The following is a 21,636-nucleotide window of genomic DNA, read 5'->3' as shown; positions in this document are numbered from 1 at the left end:
TGTCCAAACCAGACAAAGATATCACAAAAAATAGAAAATTACAGACCAATATCAGTGATGAACATAGATGTAAAAATCCTCAACAAAATATTAGCAAAACAAATTCAACAGTACATGAAAAGGATCATACACCACGATCAAGTGGTATGCAAGGATGGTTCAGTATCTGTAATTCAATCAATGTGATACACCATATTAACAAATTAAAGACTAAAAATCACATGATCATCTCAATAGTTGCAGAAAAAGCTTTGACAAAATTCAGCATCCATTTATGATAAAAACCCTCAACAAAATGGATGTAGAGGGAACATACTTCAACATAATAAAGGCCATAGATGACAAACCTATGGCCAGCATCATGCTCAATGGTCAAAAGCTGAAAGCATTTCTTCTAAGATCAGGAACCACTCTTGTCAGTTTTATTCAACTGACAATTTAGTATTGGAAGTCCTAACCACAGCAGTCAGACAAGAAAAAGAAATAAAAGGAATCCAAATTAGAAAAGAAGTAAAACTGTCACTGTTTACAGATGACATGATATTATATATAGAAAGTCGTAAAGACGACCCCAAAAACCTATTAGAACTAGTAAATGAATTCAATAACATTGCAGGATACAAAGTTAATACACAGATCTTTTGCATTTCTATACACTAAAAATGAACTATCAAAAAGAGAAGTTAAGAAGACAATCCCATTTACAATTGCATCAAAAAGAATAAAATACCTAGGAATAAATCTAACCAAAAAGGTAAAAGACGTGTACTCAGAAAACTATAAGACATTGATGAAAGAAATTGAAGATGAGACAAACAAATGGAAAGATACACTGTGCTCATGGATTGGAAGAATTAATATTGTTAAAATGACCATACTATTCAAGGCAATCTACAGATTCAAGGCAATCTACAGATCAATGCAATCCCTATCCAAATAACTGTAGCATTTTTCACTGAACTAGAACAAATAACTCTAAAATTTGTATGGAACCACATAAGACCCTGAATAGCCAAAACAATTTTGAGAATGAAGGACAAAGCTGTAGGTATTAGGCTTATATATATACAAATTGTAGTAATCAAAAAGTATAGTAGTGACACAAAACCAGACACATAGATAAATGGAGCAGAACAGAAATCCCAGAAATAAACCCACAGTTATATGACCAATTAATTTGCCAAAGGAGGCAAGAATATGCAGTGGGGAAAAGACAGCCTCTTCAATAAATGGTGTTAGGAAATAGGACAGCTATATGCAAAAGAATCAAACTGGACTTCTTTCTCACACCATGAATAAAAATAAAATCAAAAGGCATTAATGGGGATTCCCTGGTGGTGCAGTGGTTGAGTATCTGCCTGCCAATGCAGGGGACACGGGTTTGAGCCCTGGTCTGGGAAGATCCCATATGCCGTGGAGCAACTAGGCCCGTGAGCCACAATTACTGAGCCTGCGCATCTGGAGCCTGTGCTCCGCAACAAGAGAAGCCGCGATAATGAGAGGCCCGTGCACCACGATGAAGAGTGGCCCCCACTTGCCGTAACTAGAGAAAGCCCTCGCACAGAAACGAAGACCCAACACAGCCATAAAATAATAAATAAATAAATAAATAAAATTTATAAAAAGACAAAACTGTAGTTCCCAGAGGTTCTCATTAAAAAAAAAAAAAAGGCATTAATGACTTATATGTAGGTACCTGAAACCATAAAACTTCTAGAAGAAAACAATCAGTATGCTCTTTGATATCAATCTTAGCAAAATTTTTTGGATCTGTCTCCTCAGGCAAGGGAAACAAAAGCACAACTTTAAACAATTGTGCTTGATGGGACTACATCAAACTAAAAAGCTTTTGCACAACGAAGGAAACTATCAACAAAATGAAAAGGCAACCTACTGAATAAAAGAAGATATCTGATAAGCGGTTAATACTCAAAGTATACAAAGAACTCTTATAATTTAACAACAAAAAATGAACAACCAGATTAAAAAATTGCCTCAGGACCTGAATAGATATTTTCCCAAAGAAGAAATACAGATGGCCAACAGACACATTAAAAGATGCTCAACATCACTAATCATCAGGTAAATGCAAATCAAAAACCACAATGAGATACCATTCATATCTGTCAGGATAGCTATCATAAAGAAAAAACAACAAATAACAAGTGTTGGCAAGGTTGTGGAGAAAAGAGAATCCTCATGTGCTATTGGTAAGAATGGAAATTGGTGCAGCCACTATGGAAAACAGTATGGGGTTTTCTCAAAAAAATGAACACTAGAACTGCCATATGTTCTGAGTATTTACCAGAAGAAAACAAAAACACTAATTCGAAAATATATATGCACCCCAATATTTATTGCAGCGTTATTTACAATAGCTTAGATATGGAAGCAATCTAAATGTCCATTGATAGATGAGTGGATAAAGAAGATTATAGATATAGATAAATAATGGAATACTACTCAGTCATAAAAAATAAAATCTTGCCATTTGTGACAACATGGATGGATCTAGAAGGTATTATGCTAAGTGAAATGTCAGTCAGAGAAAGATAAATACTGCATGATCTCACTAACATGTGGAAGCTAAAAAATAAAACAAACAAAACAAAATGAAAACAGACTCATAGATACGGAGAACAAACATGTGGTTGCCAGAAGGGAGGGGCTGGGGAGATGGGTAAAATAGGTGAAGAGGATTAATAGGGACAAACCTCCAGTTATATAACAAATAAGTTATGGGGATGTAATATACAGCATAAGAAATATGGTCAATAATATTATAATAATTTTGTATGGGGACACATTGTTATTAGACTTATCATGATGATCACTTCAAAATGTCTACAAATGTGAAATCACTATATAGTACACCTGAAACAAACATAATATGTATGACTATATTTCAATTAAAAAATATTTTTAAACAAAGGAAGAAAAGAAAATTTTCCCTTCTGTGATGTGGAGTGTGGAATTGCTGGGGACCAGTTAGGAGGCTACTGATGGTGATGAGGACTAGGGTAGAGCAAAGGGGCAGAGTTGAGAGCTCCTGAGGAGATAAACAGAGTAAGCAGACCATGGAACAGGTTCAGAGATGTATTGGATGGGGGTGGGGGAGGGGAAGTGAGGTGTCAAGGATGACACTTTCCCAGCAGAGACACAGAAGGCTGAGACACCAGCTCTGCCCTGAGTATGGGATTGCCCGGTGGAGGAGAGAGATCAGCAACTGTGACAAAGTCACCAAATTGGAAGTTTCAACCGAGGCGCCAACCAACAATGGATGCCGCCTCCCTAGGAGGTGCTGGACCATGTACACAATTTTTAGACAAACTAGCTCAAAACTAGTTAAACTGTTCTTGGCCCCTTCATGCAGACTGAAGATTATAAAAGAGGTGGCAGAGTTGATAGAATAGTTGGTTTTTGAGAAGGATTTCCAATGTAGAGACCGGTGACACCCCTCTCAAGATAAAGGGGTGGGGTGGGGGTCAATGCTACCTCTTAACCCCAGGCGTAGTGAGAGGGGCTTCCATGGGACCACCTGGGGAGCATGTCATGGGTTCCCTGCACCTGGAATGCAGGGCACTGGAGCCCCACTCTTGCCTGGGGAAGGTAAAGTGGCCCAGGGCAGCATGGTCCAGCAAATGGGGAAAGTTCCGATAGAGTCCTGGAAGAGATGTGCGGCAGAGAGGTCAGCCAGAGGTCATTTGAAAGGGGATTTCTGTGGAAGAGGGCAGCCTGCCAGGGTGAGGGACCCTTGGCAGTGGGGGGTTGTGGGGATGCACTGCTGGGGCAGAAGCTGAGGTGGGATTAGGAACTGTCCAACCAAAGGAGGGGCAGGGAGCTGAGTTGGAAGGAGTCCTGGGAGCAAACCCACAAAGTTTCCCAAGCAAGAGTTGGCCTTAAATATCCAAGGGGCCCAACCCTGCAGTGGGGTGGGGGTGGGGGTGGGGGTGGGGTCAGACCTCCAGCCCCCAAGAGAGGGAGGAGGTCAGAGGGATAGAAGGCTGTTCCGCATTTCCCCCAGTCCCCGACTTTGTGAAAATCACAAAGAATGAGTTTGGTGAGTGTGGTCAGGCGGGGTGGGGTGGGGTGCAGGGGCCTGGGACTGGGCTGGAGTAGTAGACAGCGCCAGATTTGGGGGGCCTAGTCAGCGGAGCTAAGGCGTGGGTACTTTGTTTTCTAGGAGATGGGGCAACTAGGGAATAATGTGTCTGCATCAATTTTCTGGAAAAGCAACCTGGCAGGAGTGCAGTGAGGAGGACGGAGATTTGCTGGCCATCCAGCTAGGGGACCTGGTCCCAGTGAGAGAGGAGGAAGGTGGGGACTAAGAAGGTGGCACAGGGGACAGAGAGGAGGGGTCAACTGCAAAGACGTGCTCTAAGGGTTTTTGCCCTTGACAATGGGTGTGTGTGTGCGTGCACTTTTTTGATTGGGACAGGAAGAGGAGTGGGTGGAAACGGGGGTGGGGGGTTGGAGCCAGCATGGCTGGAGAATGTGGGGGGATAGGGAGGGGTGAGGAGATGAGAGCCTACAGGCCTGAGGAGGGATCAGGACTTTATTCTAAGGGCATGAGAAGCCTTTGGAACATATACACTGGGGAGTGACATGATCTGATTTATTTTTAAATAAAATCCCTCGGGCTGCTCTGAGCAGAGTGGATAGGAGGGAAGAGGGCAGAAGTGGTTGAAGGTGTGCTTTCCTGATACACCAGGTAGCAGGAACAGGGACAGGGTTTGCCTAAAATGTCTGTGAGAACTAACATTTCAGTGAAACAGGAAAACCACCAATCCCACATCACTGCATCACCTGTCCTGCTCCCAGAATAAGAGGTGGTTCATTTTGAGATACCAGACCAGCTGGTCCCTTGAATGAGAAATTAGGGACACGAGGCGGGTAGGGAGCCACGGGAAGGAGCCAGAGCTGCCAGGACGAGCACTCCTGTTCTTTGCACTTGTATATGCTCTGTACCCACCCCCAACACACATACCTGTAATTCACTCATTCACTCATCATTGCTTGAGTCACACTCACACTCTGCTAGGCACTGGGGATACACAGGACCTCCTGGGAAGGAGCTGTGTCTGGTGGAAGAGAGAAGTCATTGGGGAAGATTTGAGTTTTTGCCCTCGTTCTCACCCTTCACCGTGTCCACACCCTTTGCTATGTACATTTACAGCCCTTGACACTGGGCTCAGACATGTGCATTGCTTTGCTTGGTTGAGGATGTTAGCAGATTGATGAAAGTGCTTGCCTTGTCAGGGTGGCCCTCCTTGCCCTTCGACCATGGCCATGAGAAGAGCTTTCTCTGGGCAGCTGAACCCATTAGCGCAGGCCTGCCCTAGCCACAACCAGCTGGTCCTGTAACCGGAAGCACAGCAGTTAAGCCCAGTGTAGATGTCTCCCCAGCTGAGCCCCAGGCATGTGAGAAATAATGCTTATGCCACTGAGATTTCTGTGGTGGTTGTGTCGCCAGAGCTGGCTGGTACGGAGATGCACACTCTAGCTCCAGTGTCAGAGTGGGCTCGGGCTCGCACAAGGAAAGCACCAGGCACGTTTAGAAAACAGAACTTATTCAGTTTAATTGCAGTGTGGGTTTCCTAAGGGGGAGGTTGGGTCAGATTACAGGACCTCCAACGCCATGGAATTCTATTAGTGCTGGTGATATTTGTTATTCTTTTTTTGGCAACCCAACGTCTGAATGCCCTTCTAAAGTTTGAGGAGAGCACAGGTCCCAGGGTAAGAGCTGAAAATGCCAAATCCTCACTTTCCCAGCCTCCTTTCCAGCAAGGTGTGGGCACACTGCTTAGGCTCAACCAATCAGATGCACAAGCCTCAGACTCTGAATTGGCACAAGGCAGCAGAGTCCATTCTGGTCCAGCATCGGTGGCAGCGGGGTCCTTACCCAACCACATGACCTCAGGCATCTTTCCAGGGTGCAGCCCCTAAGCATGGTTCTTAGCCCTCTGGAAAATCCTGAAACCCCTCTTCCCCCCATTAACTTTTAAATAAATAATTTTTCAACTTAAACTAGCCAGTGTTAGTTTCTGTTGCTTGCAATCCAGAATGCTGGCTGATAAAATTTGGCTGTACTGAGGTGTAACTGAAGGTTTTTGAACTGGAGAGTGACACGACCAAAGGTAAGCTTTAGGAGAATTGATTCAGCAGCAGGGGGATGTAGTTAAAGGGGAAGGAGACTGGGGCAATGAGATCGTTTTGTGTGTGTGAGAGAGCATGTGTGTGCAAGCATGCATTTGTGCACACGCACCAGTGGTCAATGGGATAAACAGGCGCCTCCTTTAAGCAGAAGTTTGGGGTCCCAATAATTATCCTGTCTGCCCTTTGTGTCAGCTTCATCAGAGTGCAGAAGTATACATTCATGTTCAGGGCCTCATGGTAAGCCTAGGTTGGACGAGGTGACTGACACAGACCTCGCTCTGCCTGGGATGGAAGGTAGGTCTGCAAATCATGCCCTGAGCACCTTTTCCCAAGCCAAACACGTGCAGGGTCCTCACACCAAAGAGCCTGGGATGGGGATTGGGTCAGTAGCCAGGACTGCACTGGGGGCCTGGCCCAGATAAGCTTTCCTAGTGGAAGACAGCAGACGAGGCAGGCCAGTGAGAGACAGGGCAGAGCCTGAGGCCCAGCACCGCCCTCTCGTGCTCCCTTCCAGTCAATCCCCTCCCCACGTGCCTAGCCCCCACAGCCACTAGGCTAGTTTCACCACTTCTAGAACGTCAAATACATGTGATCAGACAGCATGTAGTTTATTCTGACTGGTTTCTTTCGCTATGAAGAATGCTTTCGAGACTCATCCGTGTTTTGGCATGTATCACCTCTTCTTCCCTTTTTTAATGGCTGAATAGTCTTGGCCAGTCAATGGGCATCTGAGTTGTTTCTAGTTTGTGGCTATTATGAATAAAGCTTCTATGAACATTCAAATGCAGCTTTTGTGTGGACATATATTTTCACTTCTCTTAGGTAGATACCCAGGAGTAGAAATTATGGGTTATGTGGGAAGGGTCTTTATAAGAAAGTGCCAAACTCTTTTGCAAAGTGGTGGTACCATTTTACACTGCCACCAGCAGTGTGAGAGTTCTAGTTGCTCCACGTCCCCATCAACACTTGGTATTGTTTCAGACTCTGCTCTCTTAATCATTGTGTTCTAAGGCCAAGGGGTTCTCTAAAAATATTTTGATTTCAGTTTTTTGAAAAAATTCCAAAAATAATTTAAATTATTTTTTCTCTGAATGGGTCCTCATGTAAAATGAACACTTTATTTCATTTTTTTTCTCTGAATGGATCCTCATGAAAAATGATATGTCCCTAGTGATTTCCCAGTAATCTTTAAGGTCTCCATCCTGAAGAACCGAATGCATAATTAACAACAGAGGTCAAACCACATGGTGCCAGCAGGGGGCGTGCGTCACCCACACTTAAACTCCACTCCTATTCCTCATTCAGTCTTTGAGGGGACCCTACACCATCCCTCAGCAGAACAGAGGCAAAGGTAAAGTTGATCTTTCCTGAGTGATGACGTTTAGGGCCAGAAATGCCTTCCCCTGGTAGGGACTTGGGGGGCTCCAAAACACAAAGCTGCCCCAGGCTCTGGGGAGGGATGTGAGTGCTGACTGCTGCTTGGAGGTCCTGCGTCACCCAGGAGCTTTGAAAACTCCCACTGCCCAGGCTGCCCCAGACTGAGTAAATCAAGATCTCTGGGACAACCCAGGCGTCAGCATTTAAAAACTCTCCAGGTGGCTCTGATGTGCAGCCGGGGCTGTGCACCCCGGAATGGAAGCTTGTTAATGCTCCCCCATGGCCCAGGTGAGCTGATCAAGTTAGTGAGTTCACCTGGGACGTATAGGTCACGGTGGCTCCAAATTTCAGTACATAGAAAAACCCCTGGGAGGAGAGGAGGGTTGTTGAAAATGTAGATTCCGAGTTTCCCCCTCAGAGATTTTGATTCAGTGGTTGGGGGTAAGGGATCAGAAATCGTCATTTTGATGAGTGCTTCCGCAGAGTCGAGTCCAGAGTCCTGGAATCCCACCTTAGGAAATATTGACCTTGACAGCATCTCAGAGGGTAGGAGACTGAGAACAGAGAAGGGGAGGTGGTGCCAGGGGCTCCTGGGCGCTGCTGCTTGGGGCTAAGGGGACTGTAGGTGGGCTCAGCTCCGGGCAGAGAGGTTGTGAGACACAGAGATGACAGAGAGGAGCCGTGAAAGTCTTGTGGCTGTTGCAGACCAGCTCCCTCCTCCTGTCTGCATCCCACCTCAGGCTGGGGGGCCAGGCATGGCGGGCAGAGGCTCTCCTGCCCTCCTCAGTCCCTGGTGGTCTTGGGACAGAGCCCCCTCTGTCTGATCTAGGTTCTGCAGCAGAGCCTAGAGCTGACGCATCACGGTGACCACTAGCTGGGTGGCCTGTCATGGTTCCTCACTGTGCACCTGCACCTGTCACTCAGTGTCATAGAATGTCCCAGCTACCTGATGGAGAGTCTGGCAGGTCCAAATCCACAAAGGCCCCTGGAGCGCCCCCTGCTGTAGGCAGACAAGCAATGAGATCCAGCCCTCATATCTCCTGTGACACTGTCACCCCAGGCAGTGCTCCCATCCTTCTTCCTGGATTGAGCTGAAACCTGCCTTTTTGTAATCACCACCTGTGGGTGTAAGATGGCCCTTTGAGCCTTAGTCTAGACAATCATTCACATTTGTAGACCCTTGAAATGTCCTCTTCTCCAGGCCAATGTGCTCAGAACGATATTGGTTCTGGAACACTTTACCAATATATCGTGGTAAAGTGTGTTTTCTTTTCAGCCCATTCTGTTTTCCTTGTAGCTGCTTTAGAGCTCTGCTGCAATTTGTTCATTCGTGCATCCATTCATTCACTGAACAAAGGGGTACTGAAGGCCACAGTGTGCCAGGCATCTTATAGGTACTGGGAACCTAACATGAGCAAGGGGGCACCAGCCCTGCCCCCACCGAGCTCAAGGCTGGGAGAGGCGGGAGATGGGTAACAAGTAAGCAGGGCCTTACAAGACAGTCCTCCCAGGAAACTGGATTTTTCATCTGTTCACTAGTGTCTCTGATGTGTTAGTGTGGGTCAGGACCCACAGAGGAAGGAGGACACCGGCGGTTGGTCTTTGTCTACGGGACCCGAAGGAGGGCTTCTGGGACAATCTGAGATGCTAACGAAGCATCACACACAACCCACCACCCCCGCCCCCGCCATACAAAATAAGAAAGAGAGAAATCCTCAGTCATGAACATTTATTAAGCTTCTACTGTCTTCCAGAGGCTTCTGCTTACTGAGTATTTTCTCCAAGGGCTCAATATGCTTTAATGAGTCATTCTCTCCCTTTTATAGGTGGGGAGACAGGCTTGCCCAGGCTGCACAGCCAGGAGGTGGTGGGCAGACCAGTTTTGTCTGATGACCTCACGCCTCCAGGACAGAGGAATGAGAGTTCCAAGTGGATTGAAAATTTCTAGCTTTCAGGATTTACACAGAAATCTTAAATTCGGGTTGTAAGAAATCTTAATAAAATCTTAATAAAATAAAATAAGCAAGGAAGAGGAGTCCAGTGGCCCTAAGGGAAACTTTCTTGCTGATCAGAGGTAGAGAGGGGCCTCTGGTTCTCTCTCTCTGACTCAGAATCCCCATGTGGGGCTGCAGGGAAGGTAAGGGCTGAGTGGGGTGGGCATCCAGGTGAGCTCTCAGGGTTTCTATTACCTCCTTGTAAGCGCAGAGGGCAATATGGGTAAATGGAGAGCTCTTGTTAGAACAGATGCTGGTTAATCTTGCCGGCCTGTCGGGGCACTATGGGGGTCACCTAGGACTCGATGGGCTTTCCCAGTGCCCTTGGCTGTGGCTGCAACACCAGGAACTCACGACTCAGAAAACACTTTGTGAGTGGTCTGAGTGCTCATCAGAGCAGCAGGTCTCTCCTGGCTGAATGGCCACTTCCAGAGCCGGCAGTCTTGAGGAGATGGAAGCAGAGAGATCGAGAAGGATCCAGTAAAAACATTGCCCGCCCCGTAAGATGAGCAGAGGTCATGAATAATAGAGAGAAATGGAGTCCTCTGAGTCCTGGGGGCCTGGCTTGTTTGGGGCCCTGCCCTCCTCAGAAAGGCCTCAGGCCCTGGGGGCATCTTTCATGGCCCTTGGGGCTGTGAGGCTGGGGCATCTTTATGGGAGAGGCCCCACCTGCCCCTGCTGTGAGGCCAGGTAGGGAACAGATGCCAAGGGCTTGATGTCACCTGATTCTCCATGAAAGGAGGAGGGGGGCAGGTGGGGAAGGGAGGGGTAAGGAGGATAGCCTGTCCTCAGTCCCCATGAATAAGTCATGAGACCCAAAGAGAACCCCACGGCAGGTGCAGAGGAGGTGGTCAGGGAGAGGGGGCCAGAGACAGGAAGGGCAGAGATAAAGCACTGAGGTTCTGCTCCGGGGCCAGCGAGGAGAGGGGAGCAGGACAGCTCTGTGGGCCTGTGTGGGCTCTGGCCCACCCAGGCGTGTGCACGGGAGCTCCAGGTGAGAGGGCCGCGGGTCCAAGGAGGTGCAAAGGGGTGGGCACAGTGAGCCAGCGAGTGGCAGGAAGGGACAGCGGGCAAAATGATGCCCCAGAAGAAAAAGAGGAGAAAGAAGGACATCGACTTTCTGGCCGTGTACGAACAGGAGCTGCTGAACTACGCCTCGGAAGACGATGAGGGGGAGCTGGAGCACGAGTACTACAAGGCCAGAGGTGGGCGCGGTCCTGGCCTGCGGGGACGGGGGCACAGGCAGGGGCAGCGCGGCCCATATGATCCAGTCCCTGGTGTCGAGGGAGGAATCTTAGGTTCCAACCCAACTCCTTTCTCGTGGATTACCCTGTTGGGTCTATACTACATCCCCTTGGGGTACACTGGGGCCCCCACTGTACCGAGGGTCACAGAGTCTTATGGGCACAGATTAGACTAGAACCGAGGTGCCCACGCTCTCCAGGTCCTACACGTCCCAGAAGCCATGTTCCCGCCCGGTCTCTGAGGTGTGGCCTGCATCAGGCTGTGCAGAGGCCTGTGAGAAGAGACCTGGTCACTCAGCAGGTGCCGAGCAGGGGCTGGAGGCCGCTGCCCACTGCGGCTGATGGAGGTGAGGGCCTGGGGCTTTGCAAGGCGACGGCCCTGGCCCACATGGGGAGGGCAGTTGGTGCTTTGGACCCAGGGCCCAGCCCTTCGAGCCTCACTTTCCTCTGGGGTGTATGGGAGCTGCTTAGAAATGCTCTACCTCCTTGTCAGGTAAACCAGAGAAGGGGTGAACTGGGGACCCAGGAGCCAGGGTTGGCTTGCAGACAGCATTTTTTTTTTTGCTTTGTTGTTTTTGTTGGTGTTGTTTTACTTTTACAGTTACAAAAAATATGACTGACTGTGAATGCCCATAGGCAGCGGACTTGATCGCTCATAGGTCTGTTTTACTCCTCAATGCTGCCTGCCTGGTCCCTGAAGGCATTTAAATTCTCAGCGCTTCCTCTAAACTGGCTCACTACTCCCTGTACGCACCAGACTCCCCCATTCATTCACCAGATAAGTATCGAATGCTTGCTCTGTGCCTGCCATGGGCTTGTTTGCCCTCCTTAATTCCTGTCTGCTGGGAGTTCCTTGATTATATCCGATGCTGTTGGGCTTGTGGCCTCAGCCATCCTGACCTCTGTGTGGGGGGTGGGGGGCCCTCCTTTATTTGTCCTGACTCCTAATCCAGCTCCCAGCACAGACCCACGCTCAGAGAAGGTGGTCGCTGCTATGGCACTATGAGGCTGTGACTCTGCTGAGACCCCTTTCCCGGCGTGCTGTCCTGGGCACCTTCTGGGGTGGAGGTGGGTATTGTGGGGAGGAAAGAAGGACCTAGAACAAGTGAGGTGTTGCCGCCTTTTCTCAGCACGTGTGCTCCAAGCCCTGTCTGGTTGGGGCTAGGGGCACTGAGGCTAGATGGGCGGGCAGCACCCATAACAAATACTCTCAGCTTTGGGGTGATTTGCCCCAGCCAACACGACTGCTGGTGAGAGCACTCGAGAACCTCTCACAGCCGCCGTCCCGTCCACTTCCGTTCATGGGTTCTGCCTGCCTTAGTGTGACTATAGGATCCTTCGCAGCTTCCCTCTTCTTTTTACCCTTCTCAAAGCCTTTTCACTTCCGTTCTCACTTTGAATCCTCAAGATCCCCGAGAACAGTCAAGGCAGGTGAGATTAGTCTCAGGTTAAGGACTGAGGCTCCGAGAACTGAAGTGATTTCAACAAGGTCACAAGCAGGAGAGACAAGAACTTCAACGGTTCCCAAGACAAGTCCCCACTTCAGGTCACGATGCTGTTCAGTAGAATCATGTATTTAATGCATCAGGCATCATGCTGAGCACTTTACCCATGTGGATCAGTTTAATCTTCACAACAACCCAACAATGTGGGTTGGGTTCTTAAAATCTGCTTTTTCAGGTGAGGAAACTGAGGCACAGTGAAGTTAAGTAACATGCCTAAGATCACAAAGCTAGTAAGTAGCAGAGTTAGGATTTGAATCTTGCTGGTCTGGCTGGTCCTTACTCTTGTACTGTCCAATCTTGACTCTGTTAAAAATAGCTGGAGAAGAGCAAGCCAGGGTGGGTGCCATGCTGACATTTCTAAGAGACACAGACCCACTGACTCCGCAGTCAGCTACAGGACTGGGCGATAAATGTGTATGATTCTGACAGTAGTCACTTTCTGAACTTTACCTGCACTGTCATTGTTACCCTCTCTGTTCTAGAACGATGTGTCGCTTACTCCCTTTGAGCACTGGATTCTTGCATTATGTGGAGAATCTTGATGAGTGTGATGGGGAAGAAGAAGAAGGAAGAGGAGAAAGGCCTAGGTTTCCTTCTCTGTTCCTCAGGTCGCCTCCAGGCTACACTGGAGTTTACCAACAGCCAGAGGGAGGAGAGCAACTCCCTCCATGCTCTGAGGGTAGGCTGAGGCCGGTGCACTGGTCTACCTCCTGACTAATACAGGGCCCGTGAGGGCAAGAGAGTGACTCCTACCAGAATCTGGGATCTGAAGGGACCTCAGAGGCCATCCTGCACAAGCTTCTAGCCCTGGGACCCTTTTCTCTCCTGTATCCCAGACAGGGGGCTACCCAGAGTCTGTTGGAATATAGTTTCCCAAGGCAGCCTTCCTTCTTGGGGATGTTGTTAATGGAGATGATGGTAGTGATGTTGAAGATGATATTGATGTTGATGATGACAACAATGGAGATGATGATGGTGGTGATGATGGTGATGTGATGATGGTAACAGTTTACCACTTATGGAATGAATATCTTTCATCCAACTGTGAAGGAGTGTCTGTAAGATAAATTCCCAGAAGTGGAAATATGCTAGGTCAATGAGTATGAAAGTTGAAAACTTTGTTTTATTTGATTGAATCCTTATGATAATCCTTCAAGGAAGAAATTCTCTCTCTTTCAGTGATAAGGAAAATGAAGATCAGTAAGAAATTTGGTTGAAATCATACAGCCAGTATGGTAGAACTGAGATTTACATACTGGTCAATTTATTTCCATAGTCCACATTCATTTCATTGATTGTTTCATTCATTCATTTGTTTTTTCATTCATTCATCCATGTAATTATTTATCGAGCATCTCCCATTTGTCATGCTCTGTGCTAGGAGCAACCCTTGTTGCTGTTGACAGTTCTTCTTTGTGCTGACCAGGGGATGTTACTAGTTGGGACCCTCCTCTCTGGACCAAACAGAGTTTTGTGTCTTCCATGAGATATTTGTCTTCTCTAAGATAGTTCTTCAGCTGTCTGAAATTTTTAAATTAAAAATTTTAAATTGAGGAATAATATACATATTATATATATGTATATACAGCACATTATAGAATATATATAATATGTATGTGCACATATATATTATATATGTAATATATATATATATATATATAGCACAAAACTCAAAAAGGAACAGCTGATGAATTTTTACACATGTGCATGCTTGTGTAACCACCATTCAGAACAGGACACAGAACATTTCTAACCTCCTGAAACCTCCTTTACTCTTCTTCCCAGAGGTAATGGCCCTCCTGATTCTATCACATACATTAGTTTTTTTGCTCTTGAGCTTCATATAAATGGAATCACACAGTACACACTTTTTTGTGTGTCTAGCTTCTCTTTCACTCAACATTATATCCAAGAGATTTATCCATGTTGTGACTCGTTATATAGCTTGTTCTTTTTTATTATTTGCGTACTACTGCATTTTATAAATATATCACCATTTGTTTAACCATTCTATTGTTGATGGAATTTGGGGTTATTTCCAGTTTTTAGCTATTATGGATAAAGATGCTACAGATCTTGTACACGTTTTTGGATGGACACATGCACTCATTTCTCTTGGATTTATAATTGGAAGTAGAATCACTGAGTCATAGGGTGGGCTTATGTTTAGTTACCAGGGCTTGTACCAATTTATACTCCCACCAGCAATGTATGAGAGCGCCAATGGCTCCACATTCTTGACAATACTTAGTATCTGTCTGTCTTTTTAATTTTAGCCATTCTGGTGAGTATATGTAGTGTCTCATGGTAATTTTAATTTGCATTTCCCTTATGAATAATGACGCTGAGCCCTTTCCCCTATGTTTATTGACCATTTGGATATCCTCTTTTATGACATGCCTATTTAAGTCTTTTGCCCATTTTTCAACTTTATTGAAATATAATTAACAATAAAATGAATCTACTTTAAATGTGCCATTTGATGGGTATTGACAAATGTATACATCTGTGTAACCACTAGCACCATTTATGTATAGGGCATTTAAATTATCCCTCAAAAGTTCCATGTGCCTCTTCCCAGGCAGTTCCCCCTAACTTCAACCCTAGGCAACCATGCTCTGCTTTCTGTTGTAATAGATTAAAGTTCACATAGCTGGCATTACATATCGTGTAGTGCTTTGTGTTTGACTTCTTTTGCTCCACATCGTGTGCTTGAGATTCATCCGTATTGCATATGTCAGTTGTTCATTCCTTTTTATCACTGAGTAGGATTCCACTGTATGGATATACCACACTTTTTTAATTCATTCACTTGTTGATACATTTAGGTTGTTTTTCCAGTTTAGAGCTATTATGAAAGTTTGTGTGCAGATCTTTGTGTGGACATGTTCTTATTTCTCTTGGGTAAATACCTAAAAGGGGAATTTCTGGGTCTTATGGTAAGTGTATGTTTATCTTTAAAACAAATTATTGCCCATTAAAGCAATTGTGTGGTCTTTCTTTTTCTTATTGATTTGTGTGAATTCTTTACATTTTCTGAGTATGAGCCCTTTTTTTTGGAGACAGGCAGACCCCGGAGATATTGTGGATTCGGTTCCAGAGCCCAGCAATGAAGCAAATATCACAATAAAGCGAGTCACACCAATTTTTTGGTTTCCCAGTGCATACGAAAGTTATGTTTCACACCATACTGTAGTCTATTAAGTGTACAATAGCATTATGTCTAAAAAATGTACATACCTTAATTTAGAAATACATTATTGCTAAAAAATATGCTAACCATCGTCTGAGCCTTCGGCAAGTCAATCTTTTTGCAATAGTAACATCAAAGATTACTGATCATAGATCATCATAACAAATATAATAATGAAAAAGTTTGAAATATTGTGAGAATTACCAAAACGTGACACAGAGACAGGAATGAGCAAAGCTGTTGGAAAAATGGCACCGATAGACTTGCTTGACACAGGGTTGCCACAAACCCTCCGTTTGTAAGAAACACGATATCTGTAAAGCACAATAAAGGGAACTGTGATAAAACAAGGTATTATGGTGGGATGCCTGTGTGTGCATTCCAAATATCTTCTAGTCTGTGGATTGCCTTTTCATTCTCTTGATGGTCTTAATTTTAACTGTCTAATTTATCATTTTTTAATGGTTAGTGTCTTATTGAGAAGTAGCTGTGTACACTTGGAGTAGCTATGGAGGTAGTTTCTTTATCCCTCTCCCATACCCCAGACTCCTTTCTCTAAACCAGGCATCTCCAGGCCTATATGTCTTCTCTCATGTGATGTGGTTCTAGAATTTCCACCGTGCTGATCATTTTCCTATGAACACTCAGTTTGGAAACATCCTTGTATATGTGCAAACCATCTGGGCAACACTTCAGGTCCTGGAGTTATCTCAGGGAGGGCTCTAGGAGTTGTTTGCAGATCAGGAATCCCTGTGGTGTAGACTGTGAAGAATGAAGGCTTTGGTTACCACAAGAGACAGGGAGTCACGCAAATGTACTGCTTCCTTTCTCCCCCTCACGGGGACCTTCATCAGAACCAGGGACATCAAAAGGAAAGACATCAACAGCAAACAGAACAAGCTTCAAGGGGACAAAGAGAGGGGAAATCAGTGCCCCTGCCTACAGGGACTCACTGGCAAAGTTCTGCATCCCCCTCACTAAGATGTGTTATCCTGAGATTGCCATGGCAACACCCAGGAGGTCCCAGGAAGTGAGGCCTGCAAGGCAGCCTTGTGTAGAGGGCAGAGAGAAAGGGGAGAGCCAGGGGCAGACTCTGAAGAAGGTCTTGGCTAGGATGGCACCCATGTGCTGTGCTGGAAAGATCACAGACAGGCATTGGGAGGCCTTGGGCTGGGCTCTGGTGTTGACATTATGTATTGTGTCCCCTTGCCTGCAGGTTCCTTACCTGTAAAATGAATGTGCCGCATCAAGTGGGAGACTGTGGTCTCACAGCAGGGCTTGGTGTGGGTCTGACCCTGGCTCAGAGGCTTGCGGGTTGCAGCAGGGGTCCAGAGCGTGCTCTGTGGCTGGGCATCCCCCTGTGGTTCCGGCAGGAGCTGTGGCTTCTCCGAGCCCACGTAGGATTCTGGACTTTCTTCTGAGCCTGCGGTCTGTCTTCTTTCCTCCTCCAGTGTACGAGGTGGTCACAGCCACGGGGGATGTTCGTGGCGCAGGGACGGATGCCAATGTCTTCATCACCATTTTTGGAGAGAATGGGCTCTCTCCCAAGCTCCATCTTACCAGCAAGTGAGTACCAACTCAGCCTTGGTGGGGTCCTGGGCTGTTAGTGGGGGTTGATAAAGTTCTGGAACCCATGAGAGAAGACAGGTGTGTCCACAGGTGTATTAAGTGCTGTGGGCCTTGCTAACAACCGATCACGTGCCAGCCAGGCCTCTCCCAGTGATTTCCTTAGCTCCTCTCTTGATTTTTTTGTGTATAGTAATGCTTACTTTGGATCTCAGAATTCCCAAGAATTCATATTAGCTGTCCTTTGATGTGGGAGAATAAGCCCTCAGGATCAAGAAACCTGGTCTAGGCCCAGCTTTACCATTTAGTTGCCATATAACTTTGGTCAAATCTCTTGGCATCCAAAGCCTTGGCTTCCTCATATGTCATCTGGAAGTGATAATCCTCATTTTACCAAACTCATAGGACTTTTGGGAAGAGGGGACAAGGCATGCATGTGAGGGAGCCATGAGCTTAAATGCTCTGCACCTACGTCTCACCTGGGACCAGCATCATACTGAACCTGCCTGCCCGCTAACGCACACTCAAGTCAGTGCGTGTGTTTGTGTAGATGTGTTTGTGTGTGCACACTTGTGCCCTCCATTTCATTGTGTCCCACTGAGAGCAGAGGCTGCTGTCTCTTCCTTTCCATCCCCTCCGCCACACATGTGCACACACAGTTACTACACATGGCAACATTCTAGCGGAATCATGGAATTCCAGAGATGGCCAGGGGCCTTACTGGTGGCCTGGGCAGCTGTTTTTCACCCTGTGCTGAGTGGAACAGGGTATTGGTCAGTTGGTTTTGGGCCCCCAATACCCTAGCATTCCTCCCCCTGGAGCAGCTTGACTTATGCTTATCATATCCAACGAGTTTCTCAGTCAGATTCTCTTTGCACCAAGGGCTCTGTAACCAAGAAAAATTTGAAAACAACTAAATCTATTCCAACCTGCTCACGGGGAATCTGGGGCCTAGAGGGGAGTGGTGAGCAGTTCTGAGTCATGGAGCTTTTGATGGTAAAGCTGGTCCTCAAACCCCAGGGTCTTGATGCAGACATTTCCTCAAGCACATGACCCCGTGGCCCTAGAGAGTGTGTGGGAGACTCCCCTGAAGGCCTCCTGGGGCTCCAGGGTGTGACGTCTGGAGTTTATAGCTTGGCACCTCCAGGGGCGGCAGGGGAAGCATTAGAAAGGTGGGTCCACAGGCCAGGAGATCCACACTCTGTGCTTAGCAGACTGACCAGGCCCAGGGGAACACATTTACCCTGAAGGCAACCTCTGGTGTAAATGCAGCAACGTTGAGGCAGGCATAACGTCCTATTTTGTCCATTTCCGCAGAACAGGGTACCTGCCTTCTTGTACTGCTTACACTGCCGAGTGACCCGCTTGTGGAAGCCCTTTTCTCCAGTGCTGTGGGCACGGTAAAGAGAATACATGAAATGTCCATCCTCTCTGCCATGTGTTCTCCCCAGAGTGCACCCCTCTAGGGAGAAGCCACTAGACCCTGGGGAGTTGGCCAGCTTCGTTTCTGGAGTCCCCAGCCTGTCTTTTTTTTTTTTTTTTAAAACAAAATGTGCCATTTCCCCTCTTGTGGTGGTTCCTCACTGCCTTTCCTCCTTTCATGCACCTGGATCCTCAGACTTTCCCCCTTCACCTTTTTCCTCTGTCAAAACACCTTCTCAGGAAGGTCCCCAGAGTCAACTTTTATAACCCCATGTGAAGGTCTGTCACTGTGTCCCCTCTCCCTGGGAGTCTGAGTTCCAGCCTTCCTTCTCAATGGGAAGGAAAGGCTGCGTCACGGTAGAATGGTCTCAGGCATGACTGAGCTGGCAGGGCCAGCAGGTCTCCGGGTGGTTCTGAAACCACACAAAGGCAGCCAGCTTCTCTGAGATAGCCTGCATGTAGGAATCAACTTCCCCCCAATTACTCCATGGGTCTGCTGGTGGGGGTCTCTCCTGTATCTGTGTCCTGCTCCAGGCTGGGCATCAGGGGCACGGATTAGGCCAGGATCCCAATCCAGCTGGTCCAGAGGGTTCTTCAGGAGCCCGCAGGAAATGGGTCGTTTCAGGGATACAGGCACGTTTGCAGCATCAGCTGTATGTCCTTGGAGAGGCTGGAGAGGTGATGCATAGAGGGGTGCCTAGGTGGAGCCAGAGGATGATGGGAGGTCTGTTCTGTGCCTGCAGCATCTATCCCAGTTCTGTGCAAACAGAGCTCACTAAATGATTTGGTATCAGTGTGGCTAGAATAGGACTTTACAGGGAAGGATATGTGATCTGGACCTCGACAGGTGAAAAGGACTCATAGAGGAGGGGCAGAAAGGGGGTACTTTAGATGAAGGGGAACAGCTTGAAAAAGTATGGAGGCCACAAGGGACACTGCAAGCCAATGGGGGCCGGATGGGGACTTACCAGCTGTATGGAGGGGCAGAGAGGAGGGAGGTGGGAAAGGCAGGGGAGGACCAGACTGGAGAAGGCCTTGTGGAGGCTTGACGTACTGTGCAGACAAGAAGGGTTAATCTGGCCGCGGTGAGCAGGATAAACGGGGAAAGAGGAGACCAGAGTCTGGCTGCTGCAAGACCCGAGAAATTGTCTATAAAGAGAATCAGATAGACACAATCCTCACTATCTGAGACCCTTCCAATTCAAGATGGAGACCTCGAGTCTGGGAAGGGAGCACTGCTTTCCGAGAAAGTCCAGGTTGCCGTGTAACCAACATGCAGACGGCCACGGAGGTCATCGAGCTCTGCGAGATTTAGATGCAGTTAGCCCAGCCCAGCCCTCACCCTCAGCAGTCCCTGGGGTCTGGCTCAGAATGCCCACTGGTCTTGAAATCTCCTCTCCTCTCACTGTCTGCTGCGGTACCCTCCTCGTCACGCTGTGTCACCCCAAACCCACACCCACACCCATGTGTCAACTGGAACTGAGCTCCTTTTCCTTGTTTTACACCCACAAACACACACACATACATCCACGCAAGCACACATATACACATGCACACCTACACACATGCACACACGCACACACACACGAACTACAAGGCATTTTGGTGTGCATCAGACTTCACTGATAACTCGGGGTGCCAGAGTTCACATGGAAGCAACACAGACAACTTAAAATGGAATACTAGATAGACCCCCCGCCTGCCCGCACCAAGGTCTTAAAGTTAAGCCACCACCCTTCCTGGAAGTTCTCCCCGACCCCTTTCTCTGCAGCCTCTGGCCATGTCTCTCACCCCACCTTTCTCTCCTGCCTCTCTCTCGTCCTCTTTCTTCTCTCTCCCACCAATTCCACTCTTTCTTGTGGCCTTTCTCCTCTGCCCCAGGCATGTATCTTCTACTCCCGGGTGGCTTATTAGGATTTTTTATTCTCCAGTACAAAATAATTCCTGCTGCAAGAAGAACCTCGGTGCCTGATTGTTCTCACCCTCACGGTCTGGGGTCTAAATTCCTCGGCACACATTGGACCCTCTTTTAGTCAGCAAAGAGTGGGACACGTTCACTTCTATTCCCTTGCTAGCTGACCTCTGCCCTGACCTCCACACTAGCGAAGTGCCAACAGCTCTGGATCCCAGAGGAAGCCCCCTTCCCCATTACCCAGGACCACCCCCAACAATGAGTCACATGTTTACGATATGGCAAAAGGATGGGATCTCATGTATCTTCTGGAACACGGTTCTCCTGTTGAGAATTCACCAACTGCGAGTGTGGGAGAATCCTGGCATTTTAGCCTGCTGGCTCTGCCCAGGGGGCAGCTAAAATGCCCTGTGCTGCCTGGAAAGGGTGGGATCCCTGTGGAACGGCAGGCACGGGCAGGGAGCTGTGTCCTGCATTTGAGGATTGACCAGGAGCAGTGGAAAACATGCCATCTCCCACAAGGAAGTGTGAAGAAGTGTCTATTTCTGATGTTTCTTTGGCCAGGGACCTCTGTCGTTTGCTATTTCCACACCACCTTCAGTCAGTTTTCTGAAACCCACCAGCATTTGTATTCTGACTTATTGGAAGGGGGGATTTCGGAGTCTGACCCCAAGTGGGCTGGGGTTGGAGCTCATCTGGGATTGTTTTGGCCCCTCCCTGAGAGGAGGGAGTCTGTAGAGCCCTGTCTCTGCAGTCCTTTGCTTTCCCTTCTCTGAAGAGAGACCCCTGCAATGCAGAAGGCTTTGCTCTTGTCCGCCAGGATATTGGTCTCCATGTTGTAAACACCGTGGATGATTGCGTCACATCCTGTGATGCCCTTCATGCTCCAGTGTGGTCCTGAGACAGCGTGGAGCACGCCTTCTGCCCATCCTGGCAAACATTTCCTCCTCGCTTCCCTTCTTCCACCTCGCTTTTTAAAATTTCTTTTTTGAGTGACTGTAAAGCAGCATGGTCAATTATTTAACAAACATGCTGGAAAGTGTGAATCCACATTCCACCTGGTCGCGTGCGCAGGGCCTTTTTGAAGGTGCGGAGCTCCCCTTGCTGGATGCAGCTGCTGAAGCTGGAACTCTTATGAGAAGCACCCTAAGAAGCCAGCTGCTTTCCTTCCAAATCACACCTTGTTTTTTCTTTTCCAAATCACCCTCCTCTTCCCCTACTCATTGGCATTGGTTGTTTCCCAAATTCCATGCACCCTCAGCAGATG

At 47.4% G+C, this 21,636-nt stretch overlaps 1 protein-coding gene across 2 annotated transcripts in view; it reads left to right on the top strand.

Moving 5' to 3' along the window:
* The first annotated feature begins 10,602 nt into the window (after positions 1-10,602).
* The window catches only part of LOXHD1 (lipoxygenase homology PLAT domains 1), a 219,867-nt gene continuing 208,833 nt past the window's right edge, over positions 10,603-21,636 (top strand). For both annotated transcript variants that reach the window (XM_059894273.1, XM_059894272.1), the window contains exons 1-2: positions 10,603-10,732; positions 16,921-17,035. In XM_059894273.1, the coding sequence (XP_059750256.1) occupies positions 10,603-10,732; positions 16,921-17,035 (245 nt within the window). The remainder of the gene's footprint in view (positions 10,733-16,920; positions 17,036-21,636) is intronic.

This window comes from Balaenoptera ricei, chromosome 14, assembly GCF_028023285.1.
Source record: "Balaenoptera ricei isolate mBalRic1 chromosome 14, mBalRic1.hap2, whole genome shotgun sequence".
Lineage (NCBI taxonomy): Eukaryota > Metazoa > Chordata > Mammalia > Artiodactyla > Balaenopteridae > Balaenoptera > Balaenoptera ricei.
This window is presented reverse-complemented; position numbering and strand designations above follow the sequence as displayed.